Here is a 23,779-nt window from a genome sequence, read left to right as displayed (position 1 = left end):
GGTCCAATTCACACACTTATCAAGAGAACATCCCTTGTCATCCCCATTGCCTCTGATCTGACAGACTCACTAAACACAAATGCTTTATTTTTTAAAGATGTCTGAGTGTTGGAGTGTGCCCCTGGCTATCCATAAATAAATAAAAACAAGAGAATTGTGCCTTCTGGTTGGCTTGAGATAAGGAATAAGAAATTATTCATACTTTTACTTTTAACATATTTCAGCAATTATATTTACTTTTGTGTTCCTTTGCATGAATGAAGTGCGCTCATAACTGTGCTCTTTCATTTTCTGTAAGTATATATAAAAACAAATCCCTTTAGACTTTTACTCAAGTAGTATTTTACTGGGTGACTTTCACTTTTACTTGATTCATTTTCTATTAAGGCATCTTTACTTTTACTCAAGTTTGATATTTGAGTACTTTTTCCACCACAGATGTTGTGTTCCTTTGCATGAATGAAGTGCGCTCATAACTGTGCTTCTACTCTATTTGAGATTTTTCTGTGTCATCATTTATTCGCATTAATACCAATTAGCTTTTACAAACTTGAAATATCACCGTTTTTCATGTTTCCTCAAACGGTCTATTGGGGAACTTTGCCTAGGCCTACTCATCATATAGCGGGCGGCACGTTGTAATATTTTCAGGCGTCAGCGGTCGACGTGGCTGGCTGACGCATTTTGCTCTTTTCCCCCAAATTCCAAGATTCGTTTAAGAGGTCGATTTCTTTACGGGATATGTAGACTTGTTTCTATGCTTGGGCAAGTAGAATGCTTGTAAGGTTTATTTGATTATCTGAAATACCTAAATATTCTAAATTATATTCACATTTGAACTAATACATTTAACTTGAATTTGGATGGAGTTTCTTGCTCTAGTCTGCTGCGAAACTTCTAGAGCTGTGGGCCATTGTCGCTTGCAGTCGCATTTGCTACTTTGAATCAATTCCTTTTCAAGTAGGCAAAAGGAAGCTGCAAGCCGAAACTTTGCTGCAGGCTACAAAAATGCCAAGTAATGAAGTGAAGCAAAGGAAGAAGACCACGGCTCAGAAACTAAATGACGAACCGGTTGAAACTTCAAAGTACACTTCCGAAAATGAAGCAAAATCTACGGAAGGAAATAGCTTGGCTGAACGTAAAAGCTCCTCGCCGTCCTCCCTGGATGTGAAAACGATAACTTGTCTACTGTCACTGATAGTTTGCATAGTGCTTACATGGTAAGTAAAAGTAAGCCTATTCATTTGCATAAGGCAAATATTTACTTATAAAGGCCCGTGTGCTTATGGATAATTCCTATTTACTTTCATCTCGGCCAAACAAGAGGAAATTAATAATTTTATGTTTGAGGTGGCCTATTCATGACTTTATTTTCCCCCATACATTACAGGTTTGTATTGCAGCAGAATGCAAGATTCTTCGACGTGGAAGAAAAGTACAAACTACTGTCTGGGAAGACTGCAAGTCTCCTTGAAATGGAGGAGGAAGTCATCAAGGTGTCCAAGAAGGTATGTTTTGTTTCTGTCTACCCATCTCTCTCATGTGAAGAACAGGACACAAAAACATTATGCAGAGAAGTCTATGCTTTGTTATGTGTTTATGTCATTGTGTGGATTGGTACTGTCATTGTCTTGCTTGTCACAATGTAGGCCCCTCCCCCTTATTATTTAGCCCCTGCAGACATGTCTGCATTATTCATGTATTTATTGCTGCAGTTATTCTTGCGTCTTGGATTGTATAGCCTATCCAGTTGAATTGAATTCTGTGATTAAATCACATTAGAATTGTAATACACATCTTTTAACTGAATGTGTGCATGGATTTGTACTTGTATGATTGTATTGAGTGTGAGGGAGAGTACTGAGGATCCCAGAGCCCCCCAGAAACAGCGATCCCTGTTTTGTGTTGCGGCTGCAGCTCGCCGCCTCCGAGGACGACCTGCAGGGGGCTCTCTCCACCTTCTCCCTGGCGACGCGCCTCGAAGGTGACCTCTCCTCGCTTCATGCCGTCGTCATGGCGATGCAGGACGACGAGAACTCCGCCTCTCGCGATCTCCAAAGAGTCAACGCCCGCTTCTTTAATGTGACTGAGACGTGGCAGACGGGCCTGGCCTCGGTGACCTCTGACCTGGCCTCTCTGAAGATAGTCACGTGAGGAGCACGCTGGAGCCACGGACCGGGTGAACGGGGCCGTGCAGAGGGCCCGGGCGCTGAACGAGAGGCTGGAGGACAGCACCCGGCGGAACACACGCACCATGGGCCACACCGAGGACGAGGATGCCAAGCGCACATCCCCCGGGCCCAGCAGTGCGAGGCTCACCTCCCGGCTGTGGAGGAGGCAGTGCGATCCATTCTGAGGCTGGGGGGGGGACCTGGGGACGGCGGAGCGAAGGCTGGAGGAGCTCACCCTGCATGTGTTTGGGACAGAGGACAGCATGCTTAAAGCCCTGACGGCCCACAACAGCATCCTCAAGATGAGGAATGAGTTGGCCGTTGTCAAGGAGACGCTGGGACAGCTCAGCAGGGGGGAGGAACAACAGGACAACCAGGACAATTCTGGGACGCCAGAGAGGGAGGGGTGAAAGGTCAAGGACCCAGAGCAGGATGAGCCACCCTAAGGGGTGCATAATGATGACCTCCGTGTGTAAACCATGGGAAGGAGTGGTCCTGTCATTCCATTTGTTTTAAAACTGCTGTTAAATCCTCACATAGTTAAACCATTGCTACGTTGTGTGATTTGTGCATTTTAACTTGCTATTGCTAAAGTTTAGCGATACGTTTCATCAATAGGTTTTAAGTTCTTGTTTCACAAACATGCTACTATCTCATATGGGAACCAATCAATGTTATCTGCACTGGCTGCTGAAAGTCAGCAACTGAATGTAGCGTTTGCACCCAAACACTGCTCCTGTAATCTGTAAAGGATATTATTGTTGCCTTGTTGGTGTCTGAAAGGAGAACAATTGTGACCGGTACTCCAATATACTCAAATGTTGAGTTTGTATACATTTTTTAATACACATTTTATATTTGAATGAGTTTGACAGTTATGCCAGTATTGCATTTCTAATAAATGCGCCTTATTAGTGTTTCTCTGAATCTTTTACATTTTCAAATTTGGTTAAATCTATTGCAAAAAAAAATGTCTTCTCTCTCCTATCTTGCATATCTAATAAATTAAAACCCATCTCAAATATCTTAGTGTTGTTACCCATTTATGTGCTCTATTTATTTTCACCAAACATCAGCTTTGTGTGTAACTTATAGAGAGTCTCCCTGCATGTTTTTCAATGCATCCTATCTACCGGCCTATGACTGCATGGTCTAGCTGCTCAGTCTTTTCCTATGTAAAGCTCTTTTCTAAAATGGCCGCCCTGTTCTGTCTGTCCACCTGTTTCCTGGCGTAGTGTGAGGGTGTCCAGAGACTGTTGGAGCATCTAGAGAGGCAGCCTGGTGGTCTCCTGCCCCACTTGGAGGCCCTGGAGCGGGATGTAAGCCAGCTGAAGGACTGGGCGTCCGGCCTAACGGAGAAACGTGGCCTGCTCCAGGACAGCGTGGCAGCACTGACCGAGGCTGTGGGACAAATCGAGGGACGGACCTCTGCCATCACTAAGGATGTCAACACTAAGGTTTGGCAGCAACCTATGCTTTACTGTGCTTTTTTATTTTAAATGATTTAAGCCATTTAATGCCCTCAACTACTTTGGTAATAACTCAGGCAATTACACAGGAACTGCAGATAAGATTCCTGGAACAATCACTGTATTGTAATAAGCTGGAAATAGTATGTTTTAAAGTAGTTACATAGTACTGTACTATGTAGTTACATGTAATAATACCAATAACTTTATATTCCAAGTATGTAAAGGTTGAAGTCTCTCAAAACCAGAGGCAACTTGTTGAACAGAACTGTGGCATTAGAATAGAAAGACCGTTAATGTAAGGCTTTGCCCATTAATCATCTTCCTCCTCTCCTCTTCCTCCATCTCCTAGGTGGCGTCGGTGAGGACAGACGTGCGTCGGATGGATGGGCTCCAGTCGGAGGTGGAGTCTCTCCTGGAGAAGGTACGGGAGCTGGAGGAGCGGGCCGCCCAGGCCGAACGCAGCATGGTCAAACGTATCGGCGACCTGCTGGCCGGCAGCATCGACCGCATCCAGGACCTCAAGGGTGCCACGGAGCGCAACGCCCAAGCCCTGGAGCAGCTCAAACGCCGCCTACCTGAACTGTTCGCCAACGACCGGCAGATCTCGGAGCGCCTGAGGGAGCTGGAAAGCGGCCGCGCCCGATTGGTCCGCACGGTGACCTTCGCCGGGGACCTCAAGCCCAAGGTGGCGGCCATCAAGCGGGACTTCGGGGCGCTGGCTCCGCAGGTGGATGAGCTGACCCTGAGGATCGGCCGTCTGGCCGAGGATCTGACCAGGAGGGAGGAGGACATCGCAGAGCTACGGCAGACGTTCTCTAACCTCAGCGCTGTGGAGGAGGACCTAGGAGTTGTGACACAGCAGTTGAGTCAGATAGTTGAGCCTGAGATGCCCGTAGTGGGAGGAGAGATGCTTCTGCAGAAAGTCAACATGATTGAAGCCCTCCCTCAGACACTGGAAGGAGAGCTGTGAATGAGTGCTTTTCTATATGCTATAGATCTACAGAGTAAATGGCAAACTTTCAGCTTGTCACCAATCATTCCCTTACAATAAATGGCATTTTTGAGAATCTGAAATCCGAGTTTGCTGATCTTACTGTACACCCATGGTCGACCCCACCTAGCCCTTGCAACAGGTACTTCTGGATCCCCTCCCCCCAGAGATCTTGATTAATGTGAGCAATATGGTGGAACCCACAGAGGAACACTAGAAAGGCCAGTGGCAAAGTCAATTTCTCTATATAGCGTCAAAATTCAGGAAAACAAAAATGTGCTTGTTGGAATTCATTTAAGTTTAGGGTTAGGGATAAGGTTAGTAGTGTGGTTTAGGTTAGGGATAATGTTAGCAGTGTGGTTTAGGTTAGGTTTAAAATCAGATGTTATGGCTGTGCCAGCTAGTGACAACCCTGCAGAGCTGCCTCCAGTACATGAGTCATCCCAATAAATGCCAACCTGTGTCCTAGGAGACTGGAATGTTATTTTTTGAGAGAACTGGCATCAATCATGGCGAATGGGAGGTCTTGCTGGTCCACAGTTTTGGAATGTGAGCAGTCTCTTGAACAGTTTCCCCCTCAGTTGTCAGTCTGGCCAGTGGGCGGGTTGTAACAACACTGCTTGACCCCTGTGTGACCTGCACAAGTGTATGTATTCTCAGGCTAAGGGGCCTGTTCAGGAGGAATGTTATGCTACAATATGATTCTGTTCTGTCCAATAAGGAATGATGTCAGCGCTATACATTCTACCTGCAATGTTCTCAATATTTCACAGTGCTGAATACATGCCCTGGGGTTTCACATGGCTAGCTAGTCCTGCTAGTTTTTACATCTCTCTGCCATGAATCAAAATGAGTCTGGTTTAAAGGTATAGGGACCTAAAATAGAATACTGAATGCTGCAGCCGCAAGGCAATGTAGCTTTGCCTGTGTTTACACCAGGGTGTGCAGTCTGTCACCAGGAGTTTATTGCAGCTGGTTGCAGCTGGTCTTTGGGTAAAGAGTGTGGACACCATACCACTGTTTTAACTAGAGCTAATTACATGTACAGATCACACCACATGCATTTACTGTCTCCATTCCTTGAAACTGTCACAACCCCATTGTAGTGGTGTTAGGACACTGCAGAGATCGTGTTTTAACTAGAGCTAATTACATGTACAGATCACACCACATGCATTTACTGTCTCCATTCCTTCAAACTGTCACAACCCCATTGTAGTGGTGTTAGGACACTGCAGAGATGGTGTTTTAAGGACTTGGATATATTGTTCTTCGTGTGAGAGGGATGTGCTTAATAAATTGTCAATTTGAAGTTTGTGTGTACTCTGTATTCCATATACATGTTTTTGTGTTTCCTTGTTCATGTTGAGGAAATGGCACCTGTTGAATGGAAGGTTTGTGTGTGTGTGAGGGCTCAAATCAGGTTATAAGTGGCCTATCAGGAAATGATTGAATTAGCCTCAAGCAATCTCCTTCCCTCTTCAGATGAAAAGTAATTACTTTCAATAAATGCTCACTTGACTGTCCCAGCAGTGTTTCCTAATTAACTATTCCAATAAGCATCACAGACTGTTAAGTCCACTTATATAGTCAGTCTGAAGCGCCAGGTTATATGTCAAATGGCATCCCATTCCCTATATACGGTGAGCTCCATTAGTATTGGGACAGTGGCATTGTTGTTGTTTTGGCTCTGTACCCCTGCACTTTGGATTTGAAATGGTATAACGTGCAGACTGTCAGCTTTAATTTGAGGGTGTTTTCATCAAAATTGGGTGAACCGTTTAGACATTACAACACTTTTTGTTCATATACACCCCCCCCCCATTTTAGGGGACCAAAAGTATTGGGACAAATTCACTTATGTGTATTCAAGTAGTAAAAAGTTTAGTATTTGATCCCATATTCATAGCACACATTGACTACATCAATTAAGTGACTACATATTTGTTGGATGCATTTGCTGTTTGTTTTGCTTGTCAGATTATTTTGTCCACAATAAAAATGAATGGATGCTTCCATGATTACGGATAGTCCTGAATGAATCGTGAATAATGATGAGTGAGAAAGAGGCACAAATATCATACTCCCCAAACATCCCTACCTCTCACCATTACAATAATGGTACTATGTCAAGCAGTGCTGTAATTTCCAAACTGTTCACTCAATATGGGTGAAAATACCCTCATATTAATGCTGACAGTCTGCACTTTAACCTCAGTCACTGTATCATTTCAAATCCAAAGTGCAGGAGTACAGAGCCAAAACAACAACAAGAGTTGATGTCCCAAAACTTTTGGAGCTCACTGTAGTACACTACTTTTACTAGAGCCATATGGTCCCTGGGCAAAAGTAGTGCACTATATAGGGGATAGAGAGCCATTTGGAGCACAGACCTAGAGTGAGCCTTTAAATGAACTGGGAGTGCTTTAACCTTGTAGCCTGTATCATTTACATTTACATTTAAGTCATTTAGCAGACGCTCTTATCCAGAGCGACTTACAAATTGGTGCATTCACCTTATGACATCCAGTGGAACAGCCACTTTACAATAGTGCATCTACATATTTTAAGGGGGGGGGTGAGAAGGATTACTTTATCCTATCCTAGGTATTCCTTAAAGAGGTGGGGTTTCAGGTGTCTCCGGAAGGTGGTGATTGACTCCGCTGTCCTGGCGTCGTGAGGGAGTTTGTTCCACCATTGGGGAGCCAGAGCAGCGAACAGTTTTGACTGGGCTGAGCGGGAACTGTACTTCCTCAGTGGTAGGGAGGCGAGCAGGCCAGAGGTGGATGAACGCAGTGCCCTTATTTGGGTGTAGGGCCTGATCAGAGCCTGGAGGTACTGAGGTGCCGTTCCCCTCACAGCTCCGTAGGCAAGCACCATGGTCTTGTAGCGGATGCGAGCTTCAACTGGAAGCCAGTGGAGAGAGCGGAGGAGCGGGGTGATGTGAGAGAACTTGGGAAGGTTGAACACCAGACGGGCTGCGGCGTTCTGGATGAGTTGTAGGGGTTTAATGGCACAGGCAGGGAGCCCAGCCAACAGCGAGTTGCAGTAATCCAGACGGGAGATGACAAGTGCCTGGATTAGGACCTGTGCCGCTTCCTGTGTGAGGCAGGGTCGTACTCTGCGGATGTTGTAGAGCATGAACCTACAGGAACGGGCCACCGCCTTGATGTTAGTTGAGAACGACAGGGTGTTGTCCAGGATCACGCCAAGGTTCTTAGCGCTCTGGGAGGAGGACACAATGGAGTTGTCAACCGTGATGGCGAGATCATGGAACGGGCAGTCCTTCCCCGGGAGGAAGAGCAGCTCCGTCTTGCCGAAGTTCAGCTTGAGGTGGTGATCCGTCATCCACACTGATATGCCTGCCAGACATGCAGAGATGCGATTCGCCACCTGGTCATCAGAAGGGGGAAAGGAGAAGATTAATTGTGTGTCGTCTGCATAGCAATGATAGGAGAGACCATGTGAGGTTATGACAGAGCCAAGTGACTTGGTGTATAGCGAGAATAGGAGAGGGCCTAGAACAGAGCCCTGGGGGACACCAGTGGTGAGAGCGCATGGTGAGGAGACAGTTTCTCGCCACGCCACCTGGTAGGAGCGACCTGTCAGGTAGGACGCAATCCAAGCGTGGGCCACGCCGGAGATGCCCAACTCGGAGAGGGTGGAGAGGAGTATCTGATGGTTCACAGTATCGAAGGCAGCCGATAGGTCTAGAAGGATGAGAGCAGAGGAGAGAGAGTTAGCTTTAGCGGTGCGGAGCGCCTCCGTGATACAGAGAAGAGCAGTCTCAGTTGAATGACTAGTCTTGAAACCTGACTGATTTGGATCAAGAAGGTCATTCTGAGAGAGATAGCGGGAGAGCTGACCAAGGACGGCACGTTCAAGAGTTTTGGAGAGAAAAGAAAGAAGGGATACTGGTCTGTAGTTGTTGACATCGGAGGGATCGAGTGTAGGTTTTTTCAGAAGGGGTGCAACTCTCGCTCTCTTGAAGACGGAAGGGACGTAGCCAGCGGTCAGGGATAAGTTGATGAGCGAGGTGAGGTAAGGGAGAAGGTCTCCGGAAATGGTCTGGAGAAGAGAGGAGGGGATAGGGTCAAGCGGGCAGGTTGTTGGGCGGCCGGCAGTCACAAGACGCGAGATTTCATCTGGAGAGAGAGGGGAGAAAGAGGTCAGAGCACAGGGTAGGGCACTGTGAGCAGAACCAGCGGTGTCGTTTGACTTAGCAAACGAGGATCGGATGTCGTCGACCTTCTTTTCAAAATGGTTGACGAAGTCATCTGCAGAGAGGGAGGAGGGGGGGGGAGGGGGAGGAGGATTCAGGAGGGAGGAGAAGGTGGCAAAGAGCTTCCTAGGGTTAGAGGCAGATGCTTGGAATTTAGAGTGGTAGAAAGTGGCTTTAGCAGCAGAGACAGAGGAGGAAAATGTAGAGAGGAGGGAGTGAAAGGATGCCAGGTCCGCAGGGAGGCGAGTTTTCCTCCATTTCCGCTCGGCTGCCCGGAGCAGGAAGGATTTTCTATGATCTTTATCCAATGATCTTCCAAGAAACAGACCGACCCACTCTCACCTTTCACCTCAATACTCACCTCCAGTGAGATTGATGAAGTGTGGTGGTGTACAAAATGGCTACCTTGCATCTGTCACGGAGACGGTTGGAGTGAGTTAGCAACATACAATGTACGATGAAGATTTTATAATATACATGTAAATCAATTCAAAGCCTTGTCTACACAGAAATGTGGTGGCCCAATTTAATTTTTGTAACAAAACACAAATCAGTAAACCATAACACGCTCCTGAACAAGAGCTTATATTGCAAGTTGGGTTTGTGAAACCACCCGTAACATAATCTGACTAAATGAAAAACTCAAATGAGAAAAAAATTCAAAAAAAATAACAAAAAACTACAGTGCAGTGTTGTGTTAAAATTCACAGCAGTCCACGTTCCCCATTTCTCATTGACCCAACCCAGTCTACCCCTCCTGAACACTACCCCCTCCTTCTCTTCTTCCTACGCTCCCCTTACACCTTCTTGCTCTTCGGCTGAGGCTTTGGTCATGGCCTCCAATGAGCTAATGGTCTTCTGTAGTGACCCCTGTAAGGCTTCGATGGCCTTCTCATGGCTCTCCAGCTTGGCAGCTTTCCCCACCAGGCCATCCACGGTGCTCTTCAGCTTCTCCAGCTCTGGTGGGGGATGGCTGGTTGACTTGGAGACTTCCAGCTTCTGCTCCAGCCCCTCTATTTGCTGGCCCAGGCTAGAGTCCTTGGAAGCCAGATTGGTCTGAGCGCCACTCAGTGCAACCACGTTGGACTGGAGCTCCCCTAGGCTGCCCTTCAGCTCCTCTAGCTCTCCCTGTAGAGTGGCCCGGGCCTTCTCGGCTGCCGTGCCCTGAGCGGTGAGCGTGCTCTCATGGGAATCGTACTTGGCAAGAAGAACCTCAAACTTGGAAGTCAGGTCTGTTAGCGACGCGGCCACGGAGTCTCCGCCCTCCTCCGACACTTTTAGTCTGACCTCCAGACCGTCGGACCTCTGCTCAGCCCTGGCCGATTCCCCCCGCAGTTCCTTCTCCAGACTGTGTAGAGCTTCGGTGGCCAGCTCCAGGCTGCTCTGCAGGCTCTGGTCCTGATCTGTCAACGCCTGGATGCCTGCCTCTGCCCCCGAAACCTGCTGCCGCAGGCTCCCCGCCGTCTCCTGCACCAGCAACCTTACCACCTCCACTTCCTGTGACATCGAGGCTATTTCCTGGTTACGGGTCTGGAGCTCCACCCCCACCGCGGCGATCTGCTCCCTCAGCGAATAGGCAGACTCATCGGTGGCCTGCTTAGTGGCGCTGAGCCCGGCGACGGTGTCGACAATGGTGGACAGTTCCTGCCTGATCAGCTCCGGGTCCTCCATGTCATCCAGACGGGCTTTGAGGTCAGCCAGCTGACTTTGAGTCTCACCCTGGGCCTCGGTGAACTCAGTCACGCTGGCCGCGATGGAGGCACTCAACTCAGCCAGGCGCTCCTGCACCGTCTTCTCCAGGGAAGAGAAGTCCCGCTCTCTGGCCTCCTTCACCTCCTTGATGCCTTCTGACAGGTCAACCAGCAGTTCGTTCTGGAGCCTCTGAAGAGCCTCCTCCACCCGCCGTGTCTCCACCTCGCTCTTCCTCACCGCCCGGCTCCCCACCTCCTGCTCTGCCCGCATGGTGCCCAGTGCCGACTCCAACCCGTCTACAGCACGCCTCACGTTGTCCACCTACACAACCACAGGGGGGCAACTCAATATTAGGGAGGTGTTCTTAATGTTGTGTACACTCAGTGTAGGTCAACCTTTGGTCATCAATACAAATTAGGGCCTTAATGATTATTTGATTAGTCTTTAATTATTAATCGGTCACATTCTTACAATCGGTCACATCCATACTATAAATACTGTATGTATGCATAAATAATATAACAGCCACATTATCTAACACTATTACTACTATTAAATTGTATAACACAGGTTTAAATCTGTACATCTGTATAGTCACACCTGTGTACTGGATGTACTGGAAACACAGGTACAATACATTCCAAGAAAGTTGGAAGAGGGTGGAAGAGCCTATCCCTGACCAGTCATTTGCCTGACAAAATCGTTTTTTGCCTTGGTAGTTATTGAAATAGACTTTATAGCTTGCAGTGGAAGACACAGTTAATCACATACTGTAGCTTTATACAACAATAGTTGACACAGCCTCACATAGGAAGTTTACATATAGGAGACTGCAATGCATGTTTCAGGATTTACTTGTTGAATGTGTGTTCTTAGAAAATGTTTTTCCCTGAGGGGTTTCTTTACCACGTTTACCTAGTTACAGTAACTCATGAGTAGGTTATGTTGCTTTATTACATAACTCAGCTATTTCTCAGCCTGTGGGATAGATCTACATATGCAGCTTTAAAACCATGTTTACCTAGTTACAGTAACTCATGAGTAGGTTACGTTGCTTTATTACATAACTCAGCTATTTCTCAGCCTGTGGGATAGATCTACATATGCAGCTTTAATAAACAACTGTAAGCATCCAGTTCAAACTGGTTTAGTTCAAACTGGTCTGGGAGATCTCAATTTATGCATGACAAGGTAAGTGAAGTTACATGAAGGCTTGAAAAGAAGTGAATGGATGAAGGAAGGAATAGCCGATTTACCGAATTAATTAATGCAGTAACATAGCTAGCTGGATACAAATGTAAGGATGCAATGTGCATACATTATATCAATGCATTCCTCAATTCTATAGAAATATAACATCCCTTTTTATTATAAAGAATGCAGTATTTCCATTAACCTGGATTCGTTTTTGTTGCAATGTCAGTACTCTCTCTCTAGGAAAGAATAGCATCGATTGCATCTGTACTTTTCTTGTGCCAGCTCATCAATCTTTTGGAGGAGGGGGAGATGGCCCTCTTCTAGCCATTTCTTCTCTGTAGTCTATATGTTCATCCTATCTACTTTTGGTGTGCGGTCTTCAACAGCCTGCCTTATCTCGTGACCTTGTCATTAAATGGCTAGTCCTAAATCGATTGAATTGCTTACCTGTTGAAGAACATTCTCTACTTTGTGCGTAACCTCTGCATTTTCCCGTACGGTCTCTTCATTTCTGCTGCTGATTTGATGGACTTCTTTCAACACTTGTTGTAGATAAATAGCAGCAAAGCCCGCAGCGGCTACTAATGCGATATAACATAAAGCAGCTATAACTTTGACCCAACTCCCTGACCCCGACCCCTGGATTGAGGAGCTACCATTATTACTAGGTTTCGGACTTTTCTTCGCCACGTCATCTTGCGTGGGTGAAGCAGTCTTTTCGCTTAAATTGTTCTTGTTTCTGTGTCTCGCAGTCATGTCTGATGTGGCTTTCTAACAGTGGGTCCGAGGAAGTGTGAGGCTGGTCTCTACAGATGCTGTGTACTGTCTTCACTGTACATTTAGCGTATCAGTGAGCGCGATGTGGCTTTCCTAGAACTCCGTTCGCGTCGAGGTATGCAAAAAAGGGGCGTCTCTCTTGTTGTGGGACCTGACTTTCTGACTGAAGAATTGGTGGCTGTACTTGCCTTATATCTCCAATGCCTATGGAATTATGTAATCAAGAGTTCAGAAACACAGTAACTAGTTCTGATAAAGTTGTGGAAATAACTAGGCCTATTTATTTGGAATAATAGAATTAGGCCCATTGATGTTTCATGTCTTTCAAACCCTGCTTATTTTAGCCAAAATCCTGTTTATAGGATAGCCTAAACATGTCTAGAAAAATAATGATCTCAGAAATCAACTGATATAATTTGTTTCACCTCTGTACCAACAGTAAAGAGGTGGGGTTGTTGGGTAGTTTTTTTCCCTCTCATTTGCTCCTCCCTTCATACGTGGCAACTAGAGTAGCCTTATTGTGTATGCCTCGACATCCTTTCCTAGAGTTCCCTCAAGCCAAGGCATGTTGCTATACCAGATCAGGAAGTGTTTCGAACAACTAATCGTGTAAAAAAAAAAAAGTTTTCCATTAACAATGTATGTTAACAAATAGGCCTATATTCAATTTCTTCCATTGTGCCGAAGTCATTAGGCTATTGGCATACTATTTCCTAATCAGCGTAAACTAATCATTAGCCAATGCTATGTAGCTATGTTCCCTCCAAATCATGATGGGATTGCTGTCACCGATTGCAAACTGAAAACCTATAGAGTTGGACATTTGAATAGTTTCAATAACATGTAGCTAGCACGCAATAAAAAAAAAAATGCATATTTTACATAAAATGGATAACAAAACGCTCTGTTTTCTATTAATCTGCCACAAAATAAATGTTTTCACGTGTGTTTTTAAAGGTTTGATCAAAGTTGCAGGATGATTTAGTTATCTGATGTTTGGACACTCCAAGCACTTTGGCCGTTGTCCAATAGAGTCGAACTGTAGACTCTCAGGCCCATCATCTCTCAGGCCCCTCTGTATACTGCCACCTACTGGTGGAACATAATATCTCAGGCCCTTCGTCTCACAGGCTCCCCTCCAACGCCAGGATGCACACAATAAAGCGATTATTGTGGCTAGTCATATTAATATAATAGTTAAATTAAAACGTTTACTTGCTTTGCAAGAATAACAATTTCCCCAATAATCCTATGTATATGGACACATCTGAAATCACCTGATGGAGCTCTGATAAATGCAGAAAATCAGCAATCACATAGATGTTATTTTTGAGAAGCATATTTGAATCTTAGTTCGGACATAGAAACGTTATATGTGAAAACTACTTCTAAGACGCATACATTCAGTTGTTCCGAACTCACTTCACTCACGCCATAGAGAGAGCCTTGCTCGGCTGGTGCTAGCACATGCGCAGATCAAATACATTACTGGAACGTCGATTAAGGTGTTTACATGTCCTAATAATTTGAAAGATTGCTCAGAAAACCGGGTGTTTTAATCGGTATATGCTTACTTCAATTTTGACCTTACCTGATTAAGATACAGTAAGCAGAGTAAGGTGTTTACATTACATTTTCATAATCTGCCTATTGCTATAGTAAGTTTAATATCTAATTATTGCCATGCATGTAAACGTACTCACTGATATGACTATACTGCCAAAATGGCTGAATGAATGTTAGCATATCATTACAGCTTGTACACTTTGTTGCGGGGATCTTGATGTTTGTGTTTAACTGATACTTTGATATATTGGATTTCCCCTGACAGTCTATACAATAAAAATGTGGGTCAAAAGGGAAATAAAAGTATTATCAGAGTTTTTAATTTAGGCTATGCCATAATTTTAGTATAATCATTGTGCAATGTTTTAGCTTAAACTTGGTGTGTGAAGTGTTGTGTTATAGATAGCAGATGTACGTGGGGGCGAAGGACACTGCGTACCGTTCATTGTGTATTAGTTTGACCTAAAAATGAATTGTCAGTCGTTTGGACGCTATCCTCTCTGTGGTAAACAAGAAAAGATTCTGCTTAATGTGTCAGACCAGGAAGGGATGGTCCTGGCATTGGAGAGGGGCCTGAGAGGTGATGGGCTTGATAGATGACAGCTGACACAGGACCCCTCTCCCTGCCTTTGTCCACCAGAGGTCACTGAATGACAGTCTTTCGAGAGGAGACTGGAACTGGACTCACAGGTAGACCGTAGCCCCGTCGGCGAAAAAATCGCAGCTGCCCCACCGCCAAATATCTCCACGTGCGGATGTACTCTGCCACAGTAACAACAGGCAATTACGGTTTCACTTCTAAAATAAAACAATACATGGGACAATGCTGACGTAATGCTGAGTCATCCATGCTCCGCCCGCAAGTCTTGTATCTTTGACTTTGGTCGCCGCCCGCCCATCAGACGTGACAGCACAGGCCGTGTTTCCAGGTGCTGTTACAGTAAAGATGGACTTTAGCATTAGTTGTAATGGCTTATTTGCCTTCTGAAGCAAGCTAGCTGTGTCTCGGAGGTTTGTTTTTCCCTGTCAAATCTCCGTGGGAAGGGAGCGAGAACTGGGCTAGTCTCACAAAGACCACAAAAAAATGCACCCTGACTCGGAATTGAGAATTTGAACTGCATCGCTGGGATAAATCATTTATGTGGTCATGGCTGGGCTGATCAAGAAACAGATCCTCAAACATCTCTCCAGGTCAGTGTCAATCGATATGAACCAGGCGGAGAGACAAAACACAACTAACTCCCAAAGGGGTTTTATTTGGGAACCAAGCTAGCGCGTTAGCAGCGCTGTACCTTAGCGCGCGGGAGGCCACTGACGGGGCACTCACTATGCTTGCGCAGCTGAACTTGGTTAGCGTAACAAACCGGTGTCTGTCGTGTTTAGTTAGCTAGCTAGCTGGCTTGTTTGATAACTGGTTATGGTTAACCTTGCGTATTGTTAACGCAACTAATCTTCCTAGCCTAGGCTCCACCAGTACGTTAATATTAGCTGGCTAGCTATCTCCCGTTAATCATTGTTTAGCCAGATATAGCAAGTTTTCTATTTGCTAGGTTACAATAGTAATTGATTGTCATTAGCCGCCCAGCTAGCCAGTTAGCCAGGTAAACTACACTGGTTAGCTAGCTAGCAGCATATGCTTCTGGCAGAGACAAACACGCCACGTACTGACAGCTAGTACTACACCCAACCACGTCTCAGAACATTCTGTATTATTCTGTAATTTACTGTACGTTTCGTATGGTATGTAATCATTTTTGGTTATTCATCACCCATTTCGTATGTTAAATTACAATTCGTATTATGTTACGCATTCCCAAAACACTATTTTACGAATTTGCAAAACGTATAAAAAGTAGTTGGTAAAATGCAAAAGTTGTCCATGATGATATTCAAACTCACAACCTTTGGGTTGCTAGACGTTCACGATATACGCCCACACGGAGCAACCAACCACCCCACTTAGTTTTTGCCTTAACTAACCATCTGTCTTAAGTTACATTTGGTATGGTTACATATCATACTAATTGTTGTGTCTCGGGTTTCTGTGCAAAATAATACGAAATGCTCTGAGACCAGGTTGCCACATCGTGTAAAGTGAAGTCATTTTGGCCAATTTAATTACATTTTATTTAACTAGGCAAGTCGGTTAACAAATTCTTATTTACAATGACAGCCTACACCGGCCAAACCCGGATGACGCTGGGCTAATTGTGCGCAGCCCTATGGGGCTCCTAATCACAGCAGGTTGTGATACAGCCTGGATTCTAATTAGGGTGTCTGTAGTGACTTAGACAGCTGCACCACTCGGTAGCCATTCTGAGTGGAACACACAAACTTTACTCTTTACTGCATGATTTCCCAAACTCGGTCCTAATCAATGCTTGATGATTAGTTGATTATTTGAATGGCAGTGTAGTGCTAGGGCAAAAAACAAAATGTGCACCTGGAGAGGCCCCAGGACCGATATTGGAGAACTCTGCTCTATTGCACATTTGCCAAACTCAATCAACTGCGGGGTGAGTGTCTGCAGGTTTTTGCTTCTCCCCTGTACTTGATTGATTAATTAAGATCACTAATTAGTAAGGAACTCCTCATTTGGTTGTCTCGTTCTTAACCAAAAATCAGCAGACACTCGGCCCTCCATGGAATGAGTTTGACACCCCTGCTCTACTGTATTTACTTGCACCTTGGCTGTATGTATGTCTGCTCTTGCTTGCATTAGCAGCTTGGGATAATAAGGCACCTTCCACAGCATAGAGATGACTAAGCACCTGTACACATCATACACACACATGCTTTGTTTGTTTGCCAGTACCATGGAGACTGAGCAGGGAAGATGGAGGCCTTGTTTGTTGTAGTAGACAAAGTTTTGTGCCACCTTTTCCTCTCACAAGTATTTGATAAAGGATTAATAGACACATTTAATCAGCTAGTGAAGTGTAAAATATTTTTCACGGGTCATGGAGAGAAAAGACTACACCTGAGACTGAGTCTACACAATATAGTCCCTATGTTTGCAACACAGTAATCAGTTGTCCTTACCCATTGTTATCGACAGCTTTCAGCTAGGCACATGCATTATTTATTGTTCCAGGTTGGTGCCTCGAGGGAAGTTCATCGAAATCCTTAACCATTATATTCTAAGGGGAGAACTTCTCTGTAATAACAAATTGCACCATCACATTCAGTTGAACCTACCTACAACTGACTAATGATCAAATAGCATTCACGTCCTTCCACCTGTCGTTCCAAGAAAACTGGCTTTAAACAACACATAATAACTCCTATAAAAATAAATGCTTAGATAAGACGTTGAACCGCCAATGTTACCGGCTGGATAAGAAGGGATGACTTGCAAACTGTTTTGGATTGACCTAGAACAGTAAGCTTTGTTATAGTCACACACAATGCAGTTAAACAAGTGTTGTAGCTTTAGAAAGAGGAAAGTACATTGGGCTTTTTAATGCATTGCTTCCTGCCAGCAATGCATTGTGAACAAAAGCCCTTGACTTTCAGTATTGCCAGTGGAGCCCTTGGTATTTATGCGGCAAGGCAGGGGCTTTGATGGCTAGTGGTTGCTGTGCCCTTCATGGTCCCACAAACAATTGCCACAGCCAAGTTTTACATACACAGCCCATGACTGCCATTTCATTTTAAGCCTTGTTCACACTGTAGGCTTTAATGCTCAAGTCAGTTTTGTTTTTCAAATCCATTTTGGAATACTGACTGTCCAAACAGAAAGTTAAAAATGACCAAATCTGATGTGTGTGTTCAGACAAGACATTTGCTGACATGGGTAAGCTAGTATTCATAGTAATGACGGGTCTGTGCAGTGGAGGAGACTGATTGGTGGTGTTCGTGCTTCTTATCAGTTAGAAGTTATGTATCAATCTAAAGTGACAACAATGCCTGCCATGGACATGTCCCAGTTGATTTGAATGTTTAAAATCATAGTGGAAGAACACTTTTAATGATCCAACTTGAGAAATGAGTCATTTTTGGCTAGCCACAGCAGTCAACTAGCTAGCTAGGTAACAGTAGCTGTTTGGCTTTCAAGCACATTCACTCGTTTGTAAACAATTAACAAGCTAGTGAGCTACCACTTTAAAAAAAATAAAAATATATATATATATCTCTGTCAACATATTAGGCATATCTTGTTCCTAGACAGTAGCTTGTTCCTAGACAGTAGCTAAGTTTGAAAACCACTTGAAGGCAAATAAATCGTATTTGACCATTCAGACACAAGTTGCATGGCCAGGAATCAGATTTGTATCTGATTTCAAACCGCCTATGAAGGTGGTTTGAAATGTGGCCTGAAATAACCAATTTTATGTGCTTTTGGCTATTCAGACTGCAGGAAAAAGAACAGATTTGAATCAGATATTCAACAACAGATATTCAACAAAATAGGATCTGACTCACTTCAAACTGGCAATGTGAACAAAGCTTTAGTGTCCTACAACATTAGACTGTGTGTGTGTGTGCGCACATTACTGTTAGCGTCAGCAGGACCGGGGGAATTATGTCATTATCAGTTCGTTACGTGGGTCGTTACGTGATTGGTTGTGCATTCGAAGCAGACCTGCTTGAAATAAGCAAAACCCACTGCTCATTATAGTGATGTCAAGCAACGTCAATGCTTGGGGCATATTCACCAGGGTTCCACTCAATGAGGTGCAACATATCAATGTTCAGATATAAATATATAATGTAGAACAGCCATGCTTCTCTGTCATGTAGATATAAATATGTAATGTAGAACAGCCATGCTTCTCTGTCATGTAGATATAAATATGTAATGTAGAACAGCCATGCTTCTCTGTCATGTAGATATAAATATGTAATGTAGAACAGCCATGCTTCTCTGTCATGTAGATATAAATATGTAATGTAGAACAGCCATGCTTCTCTGTCATGTAGATATAAATATGTAATGTAGAACAGCCATGCTTCTCTGTCATGTAGATATAAATATGTAATGTAGAACAGCCATGCTTCTCTGTCATGTAGATATAAATATGTAATGTAGAACAGCCATGCTTCTCTGTCATGTAGATATAAATATGTAATGTAGAACAGCCATGCTTCTCTGTCATGTAGATATAAATATGTAATGTAGAACAGCCATGCTTCTCTGTCATGTAGATATAAATATGTAATGTAGAACAGCCATGCTTCTCTGTCATGTAGATATAAATATGTAATGTAGAACAGCCATGCTTCTCTGTCATGTAGATATAAATATATAATGTAGAACAGCCATGCTTCTCTGTCATGTAGATATAAATATGTAATGTAGAACAGCCATGCTTCTCTGTCATGTAGATATAAATATGTAATGTAGAACAGCCATGCTTCTCTGTCATGTAGATATAAATATGTAATGTAGAACAGCCATGCTTCTCTGTCATGTAGATATAAATATGTAATGTAGAACAGCCATGCTTCTCTGTCATGTAGATATAAATATGTAATGTAGAACAGCCATGCTTCTCTGTCATGTAGATATAAATATATAATGTAGAACAGCCATGCTTCTCTGTCATGTAGATATAAATATATAATGTAGAACAGCCATGCTTCTCTGTCATGTAGATATAAATATATAATGTAGAACAGCCATGCTTCTGTCATGTAGATATACATATAAAATGTAGAACAGCCATGCTTCTCTGTCATGTAGATATAAATATATAATGTAGAACAGCCATGCTTCTCTGTCATGTAGATATAAATATATAATGTAGAACAGCCATGCTTCTCTGTCATGTAGATATAAATATATAATGTAGAACAGCCATGCTTCTCTGTCATGTAGATATAAATATATAATGTAGAACAGCCATGCTTCTCTGTCATGTAGATATAAATATAAAATGTAGAACAGCCATGCTTCTCTGTCATGTAGATATAAATATATAATGTAGAACAGCCATGCTTCTGTCATGTAGATATAAATATATAATGTAGAACAGCCATGCTTCTCTGTCATGTAGATATAAATATATAATGTAGAACAGCCATGCTTCTCTGTCATGTAGATATAAATATATATTGTAGAACAGCCTGAAGGCAGGAGAGAAAGGCCGACTCTTGCCTTCGAGGACTTGTATGTCAAAACATTGGCCTTTGGGAACACACACACACACACACACACAATGAGAGTGTGGCTGGTGTGAGGTGTTTCCACCAACAGTGTGCTGCTCTCAGGTGGTCCCAAGGGTGAGTTGATAAAGATGTCCCTCTCCCCATTTAAACCAATAGGCTCAGGTATCGACATGGCCCTGGATCAGGGCCAAACACAGCAGGGTCTGGGGTTACACACACACACACACACACACACACACACACACACACACACACACACACACACAGAGACTCTTAAATGTGCACGCAGAAACAACACACACACTGATGTGACCTTAAAGAAAACCCACACATAGAGGTGTGTGTGTGGTCCAGTCACTATTGAGTGCATCTGGGAGCCCTGGCCTGTGCTGTTAAATATTAATTATATGATCAGGTGTCAATGTTGTATCTGTCCATCTCTTTCTCTCTATATCTTAGCCTGCCAGACAGAGGAGAAGGTATGTCAGTGTTACTCCTCAACATTTCATTCCTAGGGGACCCTAACTGTTGGTGAACATTTTTGTTCTAGCCCAGCACTAACACATTTTGATTCAACTAGTGGTCTCTGTGGCACGGCTTGATGATGCGTGCAGGAATGTGACTGGACTGATGGGTGGAAGATAGATGGAGGGATACCTACACACACTGACACACAGCCGCTAAATACAAATACTAACCACGGGGTCAGAGTCGGAGAGAGATGACGGAAAGGGGCTGGCTAGGAAGATTCTATTTTAATCTAAGACATTTCAAAAATGACAGTGAGAAACATGCTTTGGGAAAAAGTTTTAGAATTCATTTTTTTCCTTAATTCACAAACCTACTTGTGCTAACCAGATTTACTGGCTCTGTCAAAAGCATCACAAGAATCAAAAGTGACCAATGGGATGAGTTGCTTCTCGAAGGGATACTGTTTTACACACTGCTTTTGTGGAGTTAGGTCTACTTTACTAGCTTAAATACTTGAGCGTCATTTGCAATAAAGAAATGAGGCCTATTTTCTCCACAATAACTCATAGAAAATATTGTATCCAAAATGGATGCTAGTGTACTTGATAGTGAACAAGAAACCAATTGGAACACATGATATAAGGAATTAACTAGAAGACTTAAGACAGTGTTTTCAAAATGGATGCTCCATTATCAAATCAGTTTGTGTGTCACGTGCGCCGAATACAACAGGTGTACTAGACCTTACAGTGAAATGCTTACTTACAGGCTCTAACCAATAGTGCTAAAAAGGTAATAGATACAAGTTCACTTCATGGAATAGACTCTGAAACAATAGGAAAACACTAACAGAAGGCAGTGTTGTGATTAGAGGTCTACCGATTATGATTTTTCAACGCCGATACCGATTATTGGATGACCAAAAAAGCCGATACTGATTAATCGGCCAATTTTTTTTGTTTTTTTTGTTGTTGTAATAATGACAATTACAACAATACTGAATGAACACTTATTTTAATTTAATATAATACATCAATAAAATCAATTTAGCCTCAAATAAATAATGAAACATGTTCAATTTGGTTTAAATAATGCAAAAACAAAGTGTTGGAGAAGAAAGTAAAAGTGCAATATGTGCTATGTAAGAAAGGTGACGTTTCATTTCCTTGCTCAGAACATGAGAACAAGCTGGTGGTTCCTTTTAACATGAGTCTTCAATATTCCCAGGTAAGAAATTTTAGGTTGTAGTTATTATAGGACTATTTCTCTCTCTACCATTTTGTATTTCATATACCTTTGACTATTGGATGTTCTTATAGGCACTTCAGTATTGCCAGTGTAACCGTATAGCTTCCGTCCCTCTCCTCGCTCTTACTTTGGCTCGAACCAGCAACACAACGGCAACAGCCACCATCGAAGCAGCGTTACCCATGCAGAGCAAGGGGAACAACTACAAGAAGGCTTAGAGCGAGTGACGTTTGAAACGCTATTAGCGCGCGCTAACTAGCTAGCCATTTCACTTCGATTACACCAGCCTCATCTCGGGAGTTGATAGGCTTGAAGTCATAAACAGCGCAATGCTTGACGCACAGCAAAGAGCTGCTGGCAAAATGCAAAGAAAGTGCTGTTTGAATTAATGTTTACGAGCCTGCTTCTGCCTACCACCGCTCAGTCAGATACTTAGATTTGTTTGTATGCTCAGTCAGATTATATGCAACGCAGGACACGCTAGATAATATCTAGTAATATCATCAACCATGTGTCGTTAACTAGTGATTATGTTTTTTTCATAAGATAAGTTTAATGCTAGCTAGCAACTTACATCGGCTTCTTACTGCATTCGCGTAACAACAGGCAGTCTTCTTGTGGAGTGCAGCGAGAGAGAGGCAGGTCGTTATTGCGTTGGACTAGTTAACTGTAAGGTTGCAAGATTGGATCCCCCGAGCTGACAAGGTGAAAATCTGTCCTTCTGCCCCTAAACGAGGCAGTTAACCCTCCGTTCCTATGCCGTCATTGAAAATAAGAATGTGTTTTTAACTGACTTGACTAGTTAAATAAAGGTATAAAATAAAATAAAAATGTAATCGGCGCCCAAAAATACAGATTTCCGATTGTTATGGACTTGAAATCGGCCCTAATTAGTCGGCCATTCCGATTAATCGGTCGGCCTCTAGTTGTGATAATGGACACATGTTTAATAGAATAAACACATTGTTTGGAGCACACACGCCAACTCAATGAAGACTGTGTTGTCAGATTGAACACAAGTGTTGTACTTAGAGCGCATAAAATAAAGGCCATTACTCCAGCACCAGAGCAGGTTTCAGTGGTTTATTTCCAGTGAGAACAGAAACAGATCATCTGCAGTTAGATCATAGGTTCATCTAATCAAGTTGATTTTCTAATTTAATCTGAAGAAAGAAAGTGCCTGTGCGTCCAATCTTTGTAGAGACTACTGAATTGAATACATTCTGCCAGGCGACTGGTTTATCCCTCAAAGAATAACCCAAATGTGTGTCTGTGTATCCTGAGGAAGGTTGCTCCAGACAAAAGGGACCCTGTCGTCCCTTGTTTAGATCGAGTCAGTCAAAGGTGGATCTCCTGTGGGTCCGATGACAATATACACATCAGCAACGAACAGTGTGGTCAACCGAATGACGCGCACACACAGGGCCCCGGAGCAATGTAATATTTATGGCTCTGATGGAGGCAGGGAGAAGGTAAGCCTTACAGGCCCCAATTACAAAACCTGTGGAGACCATGGCCAAAAGTTGTGTGTGTAATACAAACACACAGCAATACCAGCTATGACGGTGACGAGTGGGTGAATCATGCTAATATAAATTAGGAGTATCGTTGTTAACCCTGGTGCCGTGGCTTAATTTAACCTGGCCTCGCCTAATACCTCAGCCACCTAATCATCCACTTCAATCCAGTTAGTCTCCTTCAACTTCTGTTGTAAAATAATTATTTAATACCTCTACTCTAGGGCAGATTCTAACAATGTTTTAGGGTATTTTTACTGTCTTCTAATATTTTTTTTGTCCCATTTGAGACTGAACAACACATCCAACAAAGATCAGCACACCATTTAGTCATGGAACATCTA

The 23,779-nt window shown here is 43.5% G+C and overlaps 3 protein-coding genes across 10 annotated transcripts in view; 2 read left to right on the top strand and 1 right to left on the bottom strand.

Moving 5' to 3' along the window:
* The first annotated feature begins 559 nt into the window (after nt 1-559).
* Nucleotides 560-5,946, top strand: LOC124014305 (inhibitor of nuclear factor kappa-B kinase-interacting protein-like). Its single transcript, XM_046329139.1, has 4 exons — nt 560-1,220; nt 1,391-1,508; nt 3,407-3,628; nt 3,993-5,946. Exons 1-4 carry the CDS (start codon nt 1,009-1,011, stop codon nt 4,611-4,613), a joined length of 1,173 nt encoding a protein of 390 aa, XP_046185095.1. The 5' UTR covers nt 560-1,008; the 3' UTR covers nt 4,614-5,946.
* Nucleotides 5,947-9,368: 3,422 nt separating this feature from the next.
* Nucleotides 9,369-12,675, bottom strand: LOC124014304 (cytoskeleton-associated protein 4-like). The gene is made up of 2 exons (XM_046329137.1): nt 12,193-12,675; nt 9,369-10,869 (listed from the first exon to the last, which is right to left on the bottom strand). Exons 1-2 carry the CDS (start codon nt 12,499-12,501, stop codon nt 9,643-9,645), a joined length of 1,536 nt encoding a protein of 511 aa, XP_046185093.1. The 5' UTR covers nt 12,502-12,675; the 3' UTR covers nt 9,369-9,642.
* Nucleotides 12,504-23,779, top strand: part of LOC124014303 (UHRF1-binding protein 1-like) — a 61,714-nt gene continuing 50,438 nt past the window's right edge. The window contains exon 1 of one of the 8 annotated variants that reach the window (XM_046329134.1): nt 12,504-12,637. Coding sequence is in view for 5 of the 8 variants with exons in the window: in XM_046329135.1 (XP_046185091.1) it covers nt 14,923-15,017 (95 nt within the window). In the remaining 3 variants the exon portion in view is untranslated. Of the gene's footprint in view, nt 12,638-14,786; nt 15,280-23,779 lie in introns of those variants that run through there. The other 7 variants (XM_046329135.1, XR_006835002.1, XR_006835001.1 and 4 more) reach the window with 7 other exon arrangements.

The sequence above is a fragment of the Oncorhynchus gorbuscha genome, linkage group LG25 (assembly GCF_021184085.1).
Source record: "Oncorhynchus gorbuscha isolate QuinsamMale2020 ecotype Even-year linkage group LG25, OgorEven_v1.0, whole genome shotgun sequence".
In the NCBI taxonomy this organism is placed as follows: domain Eukaryota; kingdom Metazoa; phylum Chordata; class Actinopteri; order Salmoniformes; family Salmonidae; genus Oncorhynchus; species Oncorhynchus gorbuscha.
The sequence above is the reverse complement of the archived record's forward strand: the minus strand, read 5'-3'. Positions and strand labels throughout refer to the sequence as shown.

Bases quoted from the DNA above. Each gene is read 5' to 3' on its own strand.
- LOC124014304 (XM_046329137.1), bottom strand. From the start codon at position 12,501: ATGACTGCGAGACACAGAAACAAGAACAATTTAAGCGAAAAGACTGCT. The intron at 10,870-12,192 runs GTAAGCAATTCA...GTGGTTGTGTAG, and splicing joins TAGAGAATGTTCTTCAACAG to GTGGACAACGTGAGGCGTGC.
- LOC124014305 (XM_046329139.1), top strand. From the start codon at position 1,009: ATGCCAAGTAATGAAGTGAAGCAAAGGAAGAAGACCACGGCTCAGAAA. The intron at 1,221-1,390 runs GTAAGTAAAAGT...CATACATTACAG, and splicing joins GTTTGCATAGTGCTTACATG to GTTTGTATTGCAGCAGAATG. The intron at 1,509-3,406 runs GTATGTTTTGTT...TTCCTGGCGTAG, and splicing joins TCATCAAGGTGTCCAAGAAG to TGTGAGGGTGTCCAGAGACT.